Here is a 17,054-nt window from a genome sequence, read left to right as displayed (position 1 = left end):
TGAGCACATTGGTGGGCATTATACCAGAGGGCTTTGAGCTGGTGGGCAACTTGGAAGGCACTGTGTTGGTAAATGCTGAGTGGGGGGGCACCTTGGAGGGCGCTGTGCTGGTGGTCATAGAATTGTTGGGCACACCTGCCCCACTGGTGCAGATGATAGCCTCAGCCTGGTCACCAGCACCCTGTTCAGAGGGCAAGCCAGTGGAGGAGGAGGTGGTGCCCGTAGACACAGCTGACACTGGGGGTCCAGGCAAGCAGCTTGCCCTGGGGGTGGAACGGGCCAGGGGTTGGAAGGAGACAGTCGGAGACACAGGCCCATGGGGTGATGTGATGCTAGGGACCATGCCTGCAGGTGGCAAAACGAAAGAGGAAACACAAACCCACAGGAGTGTTACCCTAAAATCACAGTCTCCCTGGGATCAGAGGGCTGAAGAAGGGTCCCTCTGCCCTAGGTCACACCATCTCTACGGCACTGAGGCCTCCCAACCTCCTACCCATGAAGGAGACTCCATAGTCCCTTTGGTCACTACTCCCAGGCCTGAAGGCCCCACAGCTGCAGGCACATGCTTGGTCCTGTCTATCCTTAGTTCTTGACCTATACAGCCCGAGCCTGTTCTCTCACAACAAGAGTGAAATGGTCCATTTCTCTAACAGCTTCTATGAGCTTGAAGATCATTATGAATTATCTGCTTGGTTTTTCTTCTCTTGCATGGGACACCCCCTTTTCCTCCTCCTTCTGCCTTTTCCTTCTTCTCCTTAGCCTGGTGGAATCCTGGATGCTCCTCCCACTGCCATCTCTCTTTCCCGCCCCTCCTCCAGCAGGAGCAATCCTGGACCAGGACAAGGGGCAGCAGGATGGCTCAAGCAGAAGAGCTCACACCAGTCATGTGGCCCCAGAGGCCCAGTCAACCCCCAGTGTGTGCAAATCTCCTAGGATGCCTAAGGACTTGGTGGGGGGTTGGGGGGGGTGTTTAGGGACAAAGGGGCAAAGACACCCTGCGGATAGGTGGTGATAGTCCATAAAGGCAGTTATATCAGGATTTCCCTTGAAACTCAGAAAGGACATGCCAGGCCCTACGGCTATCAAAGGCCATGACTTATGTGCCCTCCACCCCAAAGCTAACACCACAGAATCTCGTGGGACCTGTGCCCACATGTGTATTAAAATCGAAGTGCACTTTGCCTTCCAGGTCCACAGCGGCATTTCCTGAAAGGTATTCCATGGCAAGCTGACACGGCAAAATGGTATCATGGTGACACATGGGTGCTTGGGTCAGGGTTTTGAGGTGAGAGGAGTGTGGAGCGCTAAGATGGTCTTTAACTGCTCATGTGCCTGTGGCTGTCCCAGGGGCATGGAGGGCTGGCGGGGCACCAGTGTCATGTACAACACAACACAGTTTGGGAAATACAGGTGCAGAGAGATGCCAGCCTAGGGGGTCAGAGTGGACAACTCTATACTCCTGAGGAGGAGTGCTGATGTCTGGCATGGGGTTCCAGGACCTTGGCTGATGAAGACCATACTTCCTCTGGGGACTGAGCAGTTTTAGTGATTTGCTGGGAGCTAGAGACCCTTATAGGGTAGAACAGTGCCTAAGGGCTCCCCTGCCAACAGCAGGCCCTGCCCTGTACTCTCTCTTCTGCACTGTCTTCCAGGTGCTAGTGGATCTCTATAGAGTCCTTCTGGTAGAGTGCAGAAGTGGCCCTAATTCTCTTCTCTTACCTGTATCCATGCCCTCTGCAATGTTACTTTCTTAGTTCTCTCATCTAGGGATGGAATCTGTTTCCCTACTCCTTGACTCTGGGCTGGCCTTGTGCCTTGCTTTGGCCCGCAGAGTAAGGCAGAAGGAACACTCTGCCTACACCCTAAGAACCTTCTCTTTCTCAGAGCTCTGCTCAGCAGCCATGAAATAGGCTTGTCTGCTGGAGGATGACAGACTCATGGAGGAGAACCAAGGTGCCCAGCCAACAGCCATAAGCAAAACTTATACGATGTACAGTAGTGTACACAAGAGGGAATTCAGCCAAGATTTGAAGAACTGTCCAGCTGAACCAGCCCAAATTGCTGACCCACAGAATCAGGAGCCAAATAAATAATCATATTTTAAGCTACTAAGTTTTGGGGGACTGTTTGTTAATCCAGCAAATGCTAACCGTTACACCTTTTAAGGAATTAGTTGCTCTATGGGGTGAACTCCTTTTATTCCCACCCTTGTCTCCTGTCCAAGGAAGCCAGTGGCAACTCTAACCCTCACCCTCACCGAGAGGTCAGAGAGGCCCTAGAACTCCAGATTCACACATACCTGCTGTGTGGGCACTGCCCAGTTCTGTGTCCTGCTCCTGAGGCACACTGGAGGGCAGAGGACTGCGGACTGCCATGTCAGAGGAGGGCTCCAGAGGGCCACTGGGCCTACTCAGTATAGCCCCAGAGCTGGATGTCTGTGGGGTCTTCATTGAGCTCTGCAAGAGGGAAAATGTGAATAAGGCAGGTGCTTATCCCAGGAGCCGGCAAAGGGCAGCTCCTATAGGCCTCAGCCTACACCATGGAGCACAGGAAACAAGGAACACCTTGCCTTGGCTTTGCTCATTGTCACACCCTCTGCCTATAGGTGACTTTGAACCCACCTCATAGAAAACCACCTGCCCTCCCCTGGGGAGTCTCTATCCATCTGTCTGGCCCTGTAGAAAGGTCCTCTTCTCTAAGGCCATTGTACAGACCCCTTTCTTGGGCTTCAAGTCCATGGTTTGGAGTCTCTGGACACCCACTGCCAACTCATCATATCCCACTAGAATCAGTCATCTTTCCCCCCAACTTCACTTTCCTGGCAATAAATACAGCTCCGCCATCCACCTGCTACCCCATCACCTCCTGCTCCCTCAGCCCCCTCATCTGGTCAACATCTCACATGCACCATTGCAAGGACCTCAAACTGTGACCTCACAGCTGGTTGACAAGAGGGCTGGGGCTGCCACAGGGTGAAGGCCTGATTAACAGACTGAGACAGATCCTCCCTGGGGGAGCCCTGGGGTTCTGAGCAGAGATTAGGCACGATTTGTGGGGGGCACAATTTGTGGGGGTCAGGAGAGGGCTTCTGGAAGACTGGGTAAGCAGAAGTGGGCAGACAGCAATAGGGAACACAAGGTAGATTGTGAGGACGAACCTCTCCCGAGGACTCTGGTGACTGGGTGTCTTGGACAGGCATGGGATAACTTGGCTCCTCGTCTCTGTAGCTGTTGTTGAGGGCACTGGGGGCCACAGCAGGTGTGGAGCGCCCTGGAGCCTCAGCAGGAACTGATGGCAGCTCCAGCGGGGCAGCGGGGTGATTCTGGTTCGCTGGAAGATAAAGATATAGTGAAGTCAAGGAGGAATCAGGGGTGTTCCCAGTGACAAGAGAGGCCTGGGTGCTCTTAGACCCCCAGGGCCATGGCTATTGGCTCCCCACAGCTCCAAAAGCTGTCCTGATATGGGATACACGCCTCAGAGGAGACAAGCTTCACTGAGTGTGAGGCATGAGTTGGGGAGGACAAGGAGAAGAAGGTAGAGTGAAGGGGGAGGGGGAGTGTGTGGGGCCTCACTGGCCTCTCACCACCGAGACTGGGTCAGCAGTAACCACTTCTCTGTCCCTGGACGTTCTGGGACCCAGTGGCTTTCTCCTCCTCCTCGGGGGTGGCTGTCACCACTAACTGATCTCTGACCTGATCCTTCCACCTCAGCCCTTCTCTTTTGCCCCCACCACAGCTGTTTGTATTCAGGGGATCACTGTTAATCTCCACAAGTGAAGAGACAAGTTTGCAAAGAAGGGAGGGAGGGAGGGAAGGAAAAAAGAAGACAAGCCGGGCATGTTCTAAGGCTGTAAATCTAGGCAGGGCCTCAGGAGTGGTCTCTATTCTGAAATATAAATAGAGCTGGCTTGAGTTTTCTTCCTGTCTTGGTCCCTCAGACCTTCACCTCACAAAATCCCCCTCTGGGCACCTGGCCTGGCAGGGAGCATTGAGGGGAGCTGCGGGGTAACTGGGGAGCTGGGGTGGGGAACCTGGAAGGCTTTAACAAAAACCAGGGGAGTGGAAAGACAAAGGGAAAGGAAGGAAGAAACCCATGAGAAAGAAAAAGGAGACAGTGAAGGGAGAGAAAAAGGAGAGAGGAGTGTGAGAGAAAAGATGAACTGAGGGAGAAGAGGCAGGGAAGTGAGAAAAGGAATGGGAGGCAAACATCACAGCCACAAAAATGAGAGGAGGCTCCATTTGCTGAGCACAAGGAGGTGCCTGGCTCCAGCTAAGCACTTGACATGCCAGCATCCCATGGTATCCACCACAGTCCTATGAGATAGATGTTGCCATGAGCCCTGTTTTACAGAGAAGACCGAGGCTCAGGGAAATTAAGGGACCTGACAAAGGGACACAGCTATTAAGTGGCTAAGCTAGGATCTACAGTCAGGTTTGTCTACTGCCCAGGAGTGATGGGAGGGTGGTGACGGAGGAAGGGAGGTGATACAAGGGCAAGGGGGTATGGAAAGTGGAGGCTAGGGGAATAGACAAGGGTTCCAAGAGGAGGGCCAGGACAGGAGGCTTACAGGGCAGGTTGCTCTGGTAGACGTGGGCCACTTCGTCAGCAAGATCAACCAGCTCACAATACCTCAGTGCCCGGATGAGGGATTCCACCCAGCCACACCGGCGGTGAAGGCTGTCGAAGAGGTCCCAGATGGTGTTCTGGTTCCCCTTGCGTTCCAAGCTGGCTCGCAGTAGGTCCTGGAAGACACAGCCCATCTTCCTGCTCAAGCAAGGTGGCCCTGGCCCCTTCCCCACTCAGGAGGGGCACCAGGCAGCCGCAAGAGGGATGCAGCCATCTGAAACTGGGTCAGAGCCCAGGACAAGGCTAGGGTTTGAGTTCAAGTTTAAAAGCAGCTAAGCTACCAGAAGAGAAGCTCTTACGGTGTCCCAGGCTCTCCTACTCAGGGTTTTGTGTGAGTTATCTTATTTAATGCAATTATTACTCCTACTCTGCTGATGGGGAAACTGAGTCTTCACAGAAGTAAGGTAGCAAAGATCCTACAGCAGTGGGGCAGGAATCCTAACCCAGCTAGTCTAATGCCAAAGACTGGGGTTTGTTTATACAGCCCCCAAGGCAAAAGAAAGAGTTTGGATTAGCAAAGGAGAAAAAGGAATGTAGGAAACAGTAGATGAGGGGGGTATAAGGAAGAGAGGAGACCAACTATAAGAAACGGGAAGGATGAGGGCCTGGGGAGATGCTGAGACAATGAAATAGCTGCAGAGCTTTTAAATCTACCTGAATCCTTACATACAAACAAGCAAGCAGATAGCAGAAACAAAACCCACAGAAAATAGAGCGTGCCAAAAAAATGTATACATGTTTTAAGAAAGGAAAAAAAGAACTGTATTAAAATTATAATACTCAATATATACCAATAACAAAAGATGAGTACGAATCATGTGTATACATTGTTTTGTATACACTGAATTTACTGAATTTTTTTTTTTACTGAAAAACAAGGTGATGAGGTATCCCTATAAACCCTGAAATACAAGGGGAAGGGGCCAAACCCCACCAGCCACAGACACGCATGCTACCAGCATGTGTGGGACGGAAGCAGAGGAGAACAGGGGGCGTTCAATCTGAGAACAGCAAAAACTGGGAAGGGTCTGGCTGGCTTCATTAGGTGCCCACAGCAAGTTCTGAGGGGGCTTGGGGTGGTCTGGCACCCATGAACTCTCAAAACTGAGCCCTGGGATCCCTCCCAGGACACGGTCCCACAACAAGGAGAATAAAATAAAAACTGAGCTGGAACAAGGACAAGAGAGATGAAGAAAACGAAGGTGCCGATAGAAGTGGGTGAGGGGCCCGGAGCCTGGGAATCTCAAGCAGCCAGCGCCATATTGTTGAGCATTACATCAAAACGACACCAGAGGGAGCTCAGGAAAGTTGGAGAGGCTACCCTGAACCACAATTCTGAAAGAAAAGCCGCAAGGACAGGAAGTGGGATACAGACAAGAGGGAAGGAATGAGTTGGCTCTGGCTTGGGTGAAGCTCTGAATTCCACAGCCCTGCCCCCAGTCTGGCTGGCTGTCACGCCCTGGCTCACCTGGTCACTTGGTGTGAGGCAAGACAGTTGAGGCAGAATCTCTATTACACGAATACGGTAAAATTTTCGGTAATTATGGCGGATATAGTCGAAAGTCTTGTCCTCGGCAAACGTCATCACTGTTCAGGTTCTGAGTGATAGAGGGCTCTGGCCCATGGATGGACTGAGACAGCGGAAAAATGACTGGAAGAAAACAGACCATACATGGCAACAGGGTTGGGAGTGGGGTTGGACAAAAGGCAATTTTTTCTTTCTCAGCTCTGGAATTTTGGCTTTTCTTTTTAATCATGCTATTTTATTGTTGCCTGAGTCCCAGAGGCCCTCAAAAAATTTGCTTAAAAACAAATTGATGACCAAAAAATAAAAATCAGACCCAGAAGTCTTAGGGCCCATTTCTGCCCTGCAAGTTGTTTAGTTTTGGGGGAGGGTCTGGCTTCCCACCATTGTCCCCAGGTCTGTATGTGCCCCCACCCACTCAGAGCAAGCAGGCTCCACCTAGAAGTGCTGCTTCTTTGAGGTACACTAGAAAACAAAAAGCCCAACATAATAATAGGATCCATCCTACTTTAAAGGTGAAAAAAATGAAGTACTAAGAAATGAAGGGGGAGGGGTGGTTGGCCAAATGGCCCAGTTGGTTAAGAGCGCGAGCTCTGAGCAACAGGGTCGCCGGTTCGCTTCTCACAAGGGCCAGTGAGCTGCACCCGAGCTGAGCGGCTGCTGAGCTGCCAACAGGTGGCAGGATGGCTCAGCTGGTGAGAGCATGTGCTCCTAACAAGCTTGCCAGTTTAACTCCTGCATGGAATGGTGGCACAGCACCTTGAACTGAGCAGCTGCAAGCTGCCGATGGGCAGTTGGATGGCAACTAGACTTGGAGCTGGGCTAGCTGCGCCCTCCACAACTAAGATTGAAGGACAACTTGGCTGTTCCCCTTCCCCAATTACCCAAAAAGAAAAAAGAAGGGAGCTTGTTTGTTAGGGCAAGAGCAAAGAACTGAGGTCTTCAGGATTCAGGATCAGGTTCTTTCCAGAACATGACTGCAGACCCCCCCCCCATTAAAGCAGCTTGCTACATGCATGTTCTTAGAGTAGGAGGCTGAGATCCACTGCCCTGAACTCACTATTAACCTGGGGCAAGTTACCAGTCTTTTGCAGGCTTGTCCTCACCCCTGCAATGGCTCAGGAAGCTGGTTTTGACAATACAGTAGTTTTGCCTTATGAGCTTGAACTTTTTTTTTTCCCCTAAAGATTTTATTGGGGAATTGCGGGAGGGGAACAGCATTGGGGATCCGGGGAAGTGGAACAGACAAGTTGCTGTCCTTTTGTTCTTCGGTCTAATTGTGGAGGATGCGGCTTCACTGGCCCATGTTGGTATTATCATTGTGCTTTTCCCTGGTGAGGCAGATCGGTCACCGGCCATTGGACGGCCGCTCACTGGCGGCTCATGGCAGCTCACGCTGGCTGCCAGCTGCTCACGGTAGCTCATGGCAGCCCACTGCAGCTCAGGTCAAGCTATTGTTCACCATCTTAGCTGTAGAGGGCGCAGCATCACTAGACCTAATGTGGGATCCAAACCGGAGCCCTGCTGCTCAGAGCTGGCGTCTCAAGCCAACTCTTTTTTTTTTTTTTTTTTAAGATTTTTATTGGGGAATCGGGAAAGAGCAACAGACAAGTTGCTGTCCTTTTTTGTTCTTCAGTCTAGTTGTGGAGGATGTCACTTCACTGTCCCATGTTGGTATTATCATTGTACTCTTCCCGGTGAGGCAGTTGCTCACCGGCCAATGAACAGCTGCTCACAGTGACTCACGGCAGCTCACGAAAGTGCACGCCAGCTGCCAGTCAGCCCCACTGCAGCCTAAGCCAAGGCCAGCGACTCACAGCAGCCCAACTCCAGATAGAGCTGTTGTTCACCATCTTAGCAGTAGAGGGCGCAGCGTCATTGGCCCACATGTGAGATCCAAACCAGGGCCCTGGGGTTCAGAGCTGGTGTTCCAAGCCAAATCCTAACCAACGCGCCACTTGGCCGGCCCTGAGCTTGAACTTTGTAAGTGCCTCAAATACAAGCAATTACTGCCAGTTGCTTATGTAGAACTTGCCACAATTTGCACTTACATGCATTTGTTTTTGCTTGTTTTTTTATTTGCCTCTCCACTGGGGAGAGCTGCAGGGAATAAGAGAAACAAGATTTCTGCCATCATCCAATTTATTTCCTATTGGGGTGGGATAGATAACAAATCAGTAAACATATACATAAATAGGAATCCCAGATAGTAATAAAGGTTACAAAGAAAACAATGCAGGGTAATGAGACTGAGGCCCTGGAGAAGGGCATGCTGCTTGGACTGGGATGGTCAGGGAAGCCTTTCTGAATTGGCTGCACTTGAGCTGTGCCGTTCGGTGTTTCCAGCAGAGGCACCACAAGTAAGAAGTCCTAAGGTGGAAACCAGCTCAGCTTGTCTGAAAAATAGACAGCAGGTTGCAGTGATCCAGGTTTAGAAAGCTAGGGGGAGGGGCAGAGATCAAGGAAGTTGGGAGGGGCTGTTATATAGAGGTGTTACAGGAAAGGGGTGTTTGGTTTCATTTGGAGTGAAATGGGGAGCCACTGGAGGGTTCTGAGCAGGGAAGGAAGAGGATTTATTTTCAAAATCTCTCTGGTGATTGTGAGGACCTTGGACTGTGGAGAGGCCAGGATGGAAACAAGGAGACAAGTCAAGAGGCCACAGCAGGGGACAGACACATGTACAGCTGGGATGGTAACCATGGAGCTGGGGAGAGGTGGTTGGATTCCTGGTATTTTGTGGATTTGGGAGGTGAGGGAGGGAGAAGTATCAAAGATGACTCTTTGGGCGCTGGGTGGATGGATGGTGCTATTTAGCCAGCCAGAGAATCCAGGGGAGGATCAGTGGCACACAGAGAACTCCAGAGCTCCACTTTAAACAAGTGAAACTTGAAATGCTATTGGATATCCAAGTGGGTTTTCAGGGATGGAAGGGGGCAGATAGAGGGCCAGGCTGGAGTAGAAACGAAGGGGTCAGGCTTGAGTGAGACCTCCAGGAGACAGCGCTTCAGAGTGCCTAAAAGCTGCTGAGGCCACCAGTCTCTTGCCAAATGGGAAACCGGGCAGCAGTCCTGGGCAGCAGTCCTGTCTACGGGCTTCACAGCTTCAAGTTGCATGACTTGCTTTGCCAACCACTAGGTGCTACATTCCTAGTGGGACAAATGCTAATGATAGCGGTCAAGAGGATCAGGGAGGTGGGGCAGGGGACCTGGGAGGTTTCAGGAGATGAGCAAAGAATAACTCTGTGGTAGCTAATAGACCCTTTTCTCCTTCTCTCCCATGGCATCCAGTGAGGTACCAGGAGAGTCAGATGATAACATTCTTCTGCATCCCAGCCTCAGCCCTTACGGCACAGAGTTTGGGGGTAATGGGTTATGATATGATCCCACCAAAAAGAAAGGAAGCCCATATTCACATTTATTGAGGATCCACTATAGGCAGGCCCATCCTAAGTTTCTTTCATTTAATCCTTGCCACAAATCCATGAGAGAAGTGATGCCAAGTTGCACAGCTGACCAGTGGCCCTGACAGGATTTGAACCCAGGACTTGATGCCTCATTGCAGCTCACCATACACTTTGCAGGGCATAGAAGCCACTGCAACAAGTGAAACTCACACAGCCCCCTGCCTTCAAGTTCAGGAAGGGGTCAAGGTCACTGCCTGAGTGAGGGGGGTAAGGGTGCACCTGGGAGGATGCAACATTTACTCCCTTGTCCTTTGAGAAATGGGAATCTTCACACAGGACTGAGGACCTAACCGTGCCCTCCACAGCGCGGCTCTAAGGTCGCCGACTCTCCTTCCAGATATTTTTGAGTCTCCACAGCATCTATACGGAGAACGTCGTTTTGGTGTTTTTTTTTTTGGTTTGTTTTTCAGTGTTTTTCTGGCACCTCTCTCTGATCTCAGAGATGATGGGCGGAGAGGAGAGTTTCCGACCCGACTGCCCCAGGGCTCTGCGTGCATTTGAGAAATATCCACCCGCTTGGGAGAGGCGAGGTCTCACAGCCCCACAGACCCAGGTCCGCGGAGAGCGCGAGGCTGTTCTTATGAGCAGGTGTCTCCACCGAAAACTTGTCAAGACCCGTGGGAGGGCGGTAGCCCGAGGCGCGGCCGAGGCCACCGGAGGTTGGCGCACCCGAGCTAGGCCTCGCCTCGGGGTCACCCTGGGCCTGAGCAGGGTAGCTGGAGGACCTCAGCGGCCGGCGCCCGTCTCCTTCCTTTCCAACCTCCCCCCGCAGCCCAAGCAAACGCCCCGTGCCACCCACCTCCCGATCCCCCGGGAGCCCTTGCTGACCCAAACTCCAAGTGCCTTAGGACCCTCTCTTCCTGAGCCCCGCGCGCCCTGTCTCCCCCCCCCCCTCCGCGGCCCCCTGCGCGCCCTGGACCCCGTGAGCTCTGGGTGATTCCAAGTCCCACTTGGCTCCTGACGCCGTGGGCCACCTCCCCGAAAGGCGTCTGTACGCCCTCAGCCCCAGAGCACCAAGCGCGTGGGGCTGTGATCTTACCTCTGGTAGCCACGATCCGGCGCCCTGCCGACCGCCGCCGACAGCCACCTACCGCCGGAACCCTCCCCGGCCAGGAAGGAGGGGCGGGGCCATTGGTCGGACGGCAGGGGCCGGGCTTCGTGGCCCGAGTAGACAGCTGGGAACCTGGGGGAGGCACTTGGCCTAGCTTTAGAGGCCCGGACGCTCTGGACCAGCACTCCGGACGGACCTAGGTTCCTGCAGAGGCGCAAAGGAGCAAATTATTTTCTTCCCCTGTTCGTCTCAAGCAGCTTTCAGGGGAAGTCCAGTGTCTAGTTAAAAACCAAGTGGTTGCCCGACTTCCGAGACTGCGCCCTGTTGAGTTCCCATGCTTTCTACACAAAGCAATCCCTTCTCCTGCCCAGTGATTTGAGGAGGGAGAGGCTTTCTGTGGTTCGCTCTTGGGCGCCCAGGGCCTGGCACACAATGCTCAACGAACGTTCGGTGATCCGCAAAGTTTACAAAGGCGCGAGTGCCCAGCCACGCAACGCGCGTGCTGGGCCTGAGAAACCAGGATCCGGATGCAGGGCATACGTACCAAGGCTGGCTCACCCGGCTCCCTTAGTGTGGGCCTTGAGTGCTGTGTGGGAAAGGCCTCTCCGCCCAAAGGTCTGGGGCGGGTAACTTCCGCAGTGCTTGCCAGCCACCTCATCCTTCCTCTGATGGGGCACAGGATGCTTGCTGGGGCAGAAGCTGGCAATTATTGAGGGGCTCTGTGTTCCACGTACAGGCTTCAAGTCCCTATCTTAGGGCCCTTTAAACGCTCTCACAATAATGAGGTAGAAGTTTGTTTTTTTCTGTTTTAAAGAGAGACTTAAAGCTTTGGGAAAAGGTTGGCTGTTCTTACGAAAAGCTTAAACATGCCAGCCCTGTCACTCAGCAGCCACTCCTGGGTATGCATTCACCTAGAAACATGCACAATAGATCATGGTCATAGTAACTTTATTCACAATAGGTAAACTCTGGAAACGACCCAAAGGTCCATCAGCAGGAGAATGGAGAGACAAGCTCTGGTGTGCTCACACCATGGAATAGTATACAACACTGAAAAAGAACACACTATTGATACACACAACATGGCTGAATCTCACCAGCATGAATGGGCACCATGGCTAACTAAGCCAAGCACAGAGAATACATGCTGTCTGTCCTGAGTCACAAGGTAAGGTTCAAAAACAGGCAAAACTCATCTATATAAATAGAAATCCTATCACTAGTTACCTCTGGGGATGTTGAGGGGTGGGGTACAAGGGAGCCTTCTGGCCGGATGGAAATATTCTGTATCTTGATGTGAGTGTTGGGTGCACGGGCTTGTGCCTATGTAAAAATGCATTAGCTGTACGCTTAAGATTGTTACTGCAGCTTTTTAAAAAAAAGACATCTAAGAAGTTAAGAGGTCTGGCCAAGATCACATGCAAATGCCTGAGGACATACCTGTCTCCAAATCCAGTGCTCCCAAACTGAATTGTGGGAGGATGCCTGAACGCTTTTCAGATGATACCTGATTACTTGGTAACCTTGTGGATATTTCACAACATTCAGCATTTACAAAATGTTAATATCACACCTGAACTCAACTAACTGTAATAAAGCCACGGCTGCCTTGTCTAGCCAAGACAGGGTTAACCTTGATTGGTTCAAGAATTACTCCTGCCTGCTACCCACCCCAAATCAAGTGGCCTCATATATAATGCTTGCAGGAAGAGTACTGGAAGTGTGGTGACTCGCTTCCAAATGTAGTTGCCACCCTGTTTTTGCTGGACTTTATAGAGCATTAAAAATATATATATATAGCTTCCTCAAAAACACAAAGATACTGTCTTAGTCCATTTGGGCTGCTATAACAAAAATTCCAAAGACTGGGTGGTTTAATCAAGAAATATTTATTTCCAAGTTCTGGAAAATTGGGAAATCCAAGATCAAGATGCTGACAGATCTGGTGTCTGATAAGGGCTCACTTTCTGGTTCATAGACATAATCCTCACATGGCAGAAGAAGCAAGGTAGCTCTCTGGGGTCTTTAAAAGAACACTAATTCCATTCATAAAGGCTTTACCCTATGACTTAATCACCCCCCAAAGACCCCCACCTCCAAATGCCATCTCGTTGAGGATTAGGTTTCAATATATGAATTGTGGTGGGGGTTGGAGGGACAAAAACATTCATTCTATAGATATCAACAATTAGGATGGCTATTTTTAAAACATACAGAAAATGACAAGCGTTTGGCAAGGATGTGGAGAAATTGGAACCCTTGTACATTGCTGGTGGGAATGCAAAATGGGAAGCTGCTGTAGAAAACAATATGGTGGTTCCTTAAAAAATTAAAAATAGAACTACCATCTGATCCAGCAATTTAACTTCTGGATGCATACCCAAAGAACTGAAAGCAGAGACTGGAACAGATATTTGTACACCCATGTTCATATGCAGCATATTCACAGCAGTCAAAAGGTAGAAGCAACCCAAATGTCTATCGATGAATGAATAAACAAAATATGGTGTATAACATACAATGGAATATTATTCGGCCCTTAAAAAGGAAGGAAATTCAAACACATGCTGTAACGCAGGTGAACTTTGAAGATATTATGCTATGTGAAATAAGCGAGTCACAAAAGGAAAAATACTGTATGATTCCACTTACGAGTATATAAGGTACCTAGAGTAGTCAAACTCATAGACATAGAAAGTAGAATGGTGGTTGCAATGGAGAATTAGTATCTAATGGGTAAAGCTTCAGTTGAAGACAATGAAAAAATTCTGGAGATGGATGGTGGTAATGAATGCACAACAATGTACTTAATGCCACAGAACTGTACACTTAAAATGCTTAAAATAGTAAACTTTATGTATAGTTTGCCACAATAAAAATTCTGACCTACTTGGTTTCCTGCCACCTTTGTCAGGGAACCAAAGCAGGGCACAACCTCACATCTGTGGTATACTTGTTAAAACTCCTAATCATGAGGAAACATCAAATAAACTCAAAATGAGGGGCATTCAACAGCTGTCCTGTCCAATACAGTAGCAACTTACCACAAGTGGCTATTTTAATTAAATAGAATGTAAGGTTCAGTTCTTCAACCCCACTAGCCATATTTTAAATGTGACTTTTCATGTAGCTAGTGGCTATCATATTGGACAGCACAGATATAAGAGCATTTCTATCATCGCAGAAAGTTCTTTTGGATAGCTAAAAAAAAAGTTATTTTGGCCTTTCAAGCTCGGCATTTGGGTGGTGGGTCCCTATGGCGCGTTCAACATGCTTATGGAGAAGTGTTATTTCTGGCAGGGGATGATATATTCCAGCCATAGCATGATGTTTGTCTGCAACGATTGCAAAGTGTTCAGATTCTGTAAATCCAAGTGTCATAAAAACTTTAAAAAGAAGCACAGTCCTCATAAGGTTGGTGGACTAAAGCATTCCATAAAGCAGAAATGAACCTGTCAAGTACCAGTGAGAGTTGTGGAATACAATTATTGATATGATGAAGAAAGCAAACAGAAATGCCAAGGTAATTTATAATAGACAGGTTGAAGAAAAATAAAGAACTACAGAAAGTTCAGGACATTAAAGAAGTCAAGCAAAACATTCTTCTTATCCAGCCCCCTTTGCATGCCAAGGAAAGCAGCTGGTAAACAAAATGGTACAGAAATTACAACAGGGTGTGGACATAGAAGTTTTTCTGAACATCTTAGCTGTCTGCAATCATTCCTATGAGTGCATTGGAAAGTCTCCTTTAGAGACTTAGAACATCTAAATTATTATTTTTTTTTACATAAGGCAACTCAAATGAAAAGGTGATTAAAAATACATCTCTTCTACATTGCTATCTGAAAAACATATATTATGGATGCTAGATTGCATCTCAATGTTAAATCTTCACTGATAGATGTACTTACGTAAATCATGAAAATTTTGTAAACACAGGAGTGAATTGTGGACATAAAATGATCATGCCACTTGGATAATGGCACTAGGTAGCATTTATGTAATAACTAATGACAAAAATTCATGGCTAGTGACATAAAATTTTTTTTGCAGTTAAAAAAAAAGTTGTATTGGACAGTGCTGATCTATAGACTAACTCTTCAAAAATGTCAATCCTATAAAAGACAAGGAAAGACTGAACTATTCTAGATTGAAGGAGAATAAAGAGGCATAACAACTGAAAGCAATATGGGATCCTGGGTTGGACCCTGAAGCAGAAAAAGCACATCTATGGGACAAATGAGCCTTACTAAAGCTTTGGGATTAGTTAATAATATTCTATCAGTATTAATTTTCTGGTTTTGATCATTATACTGTGGTTATGCAAACATTTGCATTATTTTTTCAACTGTTTTGTAAGTCTGAAATTATTTCAAAATGAAAAATTAAAAAATAAAATGTTAAAGTCTTCCTTTTTTTTTTTTTAGTCTTCTCTTAACCCTGGCTATTGATGTTATTTTATTTTTTACTGTTGATTGCATGCCACCGTATTTCATGAGTAGAATTCGCTGATCATTATCCATTTATTAGTGGAAGATCGAGTCCAGAGAGCGATCTATATGCCAGGCCACTCCCACTCCCCAATGAGGGCCTTGGAGACACCCTCCCTGGTAAAGCTCATCCCCAGGCAGGTGGCCTGAGTCTCCAGGCAAGCGCTCAAGGAGGGCTGTGGCTCATGTGGTTCACCTGTGATGACTCAGCAACCGCCAGCTCACATTTCCCCCCAGAGAGCAAAGTCAGGCTCAAAGATAGTGCCTGGGAGCCCCAAGAAGGGACATGTTCTGTCCTCATGTCTGACTCCCTTCAGGGAACTCTCCAAGTCTGAAAAACAAAATATAAACCCTGTCTTTACAACCTTGTTTCAAATAAATTTTTAAACTGTTATTCTTTAAACTATTTTATGTATACTGTTGGTTTTATTACAAAAAAATATATATGCTCAAAAAAGCTGGGGGAAATTAATATATGCTTATATAGTTAATATGGGGGGAAACAGACATGTTTAAGGAAGAAGATAAAAATCCTTACTCATAATGCCACCACCCAGGAGAAACTGCTCGTGACACACTGGTGTCTTTTTTTCTAGTTATTCTCTTTTCTACAAAACAGGGCCTCTGAGTCCTCTGGCTTCTTAGAGTCCCCCTTGCCTTGACCAGTCACATGAGATGGCTCAAGCCATGATGTGGGACATAATGGGGTCTGGTATGACCCCTTACCTCTCAGGGGTCTCAGAAGGAGGGGACTTGGACCGTGTCAGATCATGGGTCAGTCCCTGCTGCATCCGGCTCCCCAGGGCTGTCCAGCTCCTGTGGTCAGCATGGACTCTTCATCAGCCTCAGGGCATTGTGTTGCTGGTCACCTGCCATTCAGGGGCTGCCATCCTGCTATACCTTCCTGAGAACCACCCACATGAGTTGCTTGGCAACAGACATTTAAATGGGGGTTGGGGGAAAACGGAAATGAACACATGCCTTCAGAGTAATATATCAAAGTTCCTAAAATTCACAGACCGCCCCCAACGCAGGAGATGTTTCCCTGGCCACATCACTCCATGGCCCCAGCTTCCTACCACACTGCTGGTGCCCTGCTTGCTTTCAGCCCCTCTTGGTGTCTCTTGTCCTGGGGCCCCTCCCGTAGAATCTAACGCTCAGTGCAAAAAATAGAAACCACTGTAGGCATTTTATGCATGGCAGAGTTTTGTTTCTTGAAGCATAATTTACATTCCATAAAACGTCAATCTTAAGGGTGCAATTTGATTAATTTTTATCCAATTATAATAAATACCTGTGTAACCAGTACCTAGATCAAGATCAGGATTATTTTCCATCTTCCCAGAAAGTTGCCTTGCAATTCTTCTTTATCAATCTCCGCCCCAATCATTACTCTGATTTCATCACCATAGTTTAGTTTAACCTGTTCTTGAGTTTAAGATAAATGGAATCAGATAATACATACTGTCTTGTGTCTAGTATCTTTTACCCACTTCAGCTTTCTTTAATAGAGGATCGGAAGAAAGCATACCACTCTCCTAAAAAACCAAATAAACATGAGCTCAAACAGGTCAGAAAAAAGACAAAGCAAAACAAAAAATTTTACTCAGTTTTTGTTAATGTTGTAATTATTCAGTTATCTTTATTTATGTTACAGAAATCTATCTGTGAAGAGGGTGAAAAACTTTAGTCAAAAAGGGGTAAAAAGTCTATATGAAACTCATTTTTTTTTTAAACTCATCTATTTTTATACCATTTAAATCTTTAAGGTTAACTCTTAAAAAGTTGATTATTGGGCCAGCTGAGTGGCACGTTGGTTAAGAGCTGGCTTGGGACGCCAGCTCTGAGCAGCAGGGCCCCGGTTCAGATCCCACATGAGGGCCAGTGACACAGCCCTCT

At 48.3% G+C, this 17,054-nt stretch overlaps 1 protein-coding gene and 1 pseudogene across 1 annotated transcript in view; one reads left to right on the top strand and one right to left on the bottom strand.

Annotated features, from left to right (window-relative positions):
• MAVS (mitochondrial antiviral signaling protein) overlaps positions 1–12,509 on the bottom strand; it is a 16,007-nt gene extending 3,498 nt beyond the window's left edge. The window contains exons 1-6 of the mRNA XM_019644596.1: positions 10,654–12,509; positions 6,095–6,277; positions 4,568–4,742; positions 3,158–3,330; positions 2,300–2,456; positions 8–345 (exon numbers count right to left, since the gene is read on the bottom strand). Of these exons, the coding sequence (XP_019500141.1) occupies positions 8–345; positions 2,300–2,456; positions 3,158–3,330; positions 4,568–4,742; positions 6,095–6,211 (960 nt within the window). The 5' untranslated portion in view covers positions 6,212–6,277; positions 10,654–12,509. The remainder of the gene's footprint in view (positions 1–7; positions 346–2,299; positions 2,457–3,157; positions 3,331–4,567; positions 4,743–6,094; positions 6,278–10,653) is intronic.
• Positions 12,510–12,944: 435 nt separating this feature from the next.
• On the top strand, positions 12,945–15,046 carry LOC109383845 (probable ribosome biogenesis protein RLP24 pseudogene; annotated as a pseudogene).
• Positions 15,047–17,054: the final 2,008 nt, after the last annotated feature.

The sequence above is a fragment of the Hipposideros armiger genome, unplaced genomic scaffold, assembly GCF_001890085.2.
Source record: "Hipposideros armiger isolate ML-2016 unplaced genomic scaffold, ASM189008v1 scaffold_89, whole genome shotgun sequence".
Taxonomy (NCBI): domain Eukaryota; kingdom Metazoa; phylum Chordata; class Mammalia; order Chiroptera; family Hipposideridae; genus Hipposideros; species Hipposideros armiger.
The sequence above is the reverse complement of the archived record's forward strand: the minus strand, read 5'-3'. Positions and strand labels throughout refer to the sequence as shown.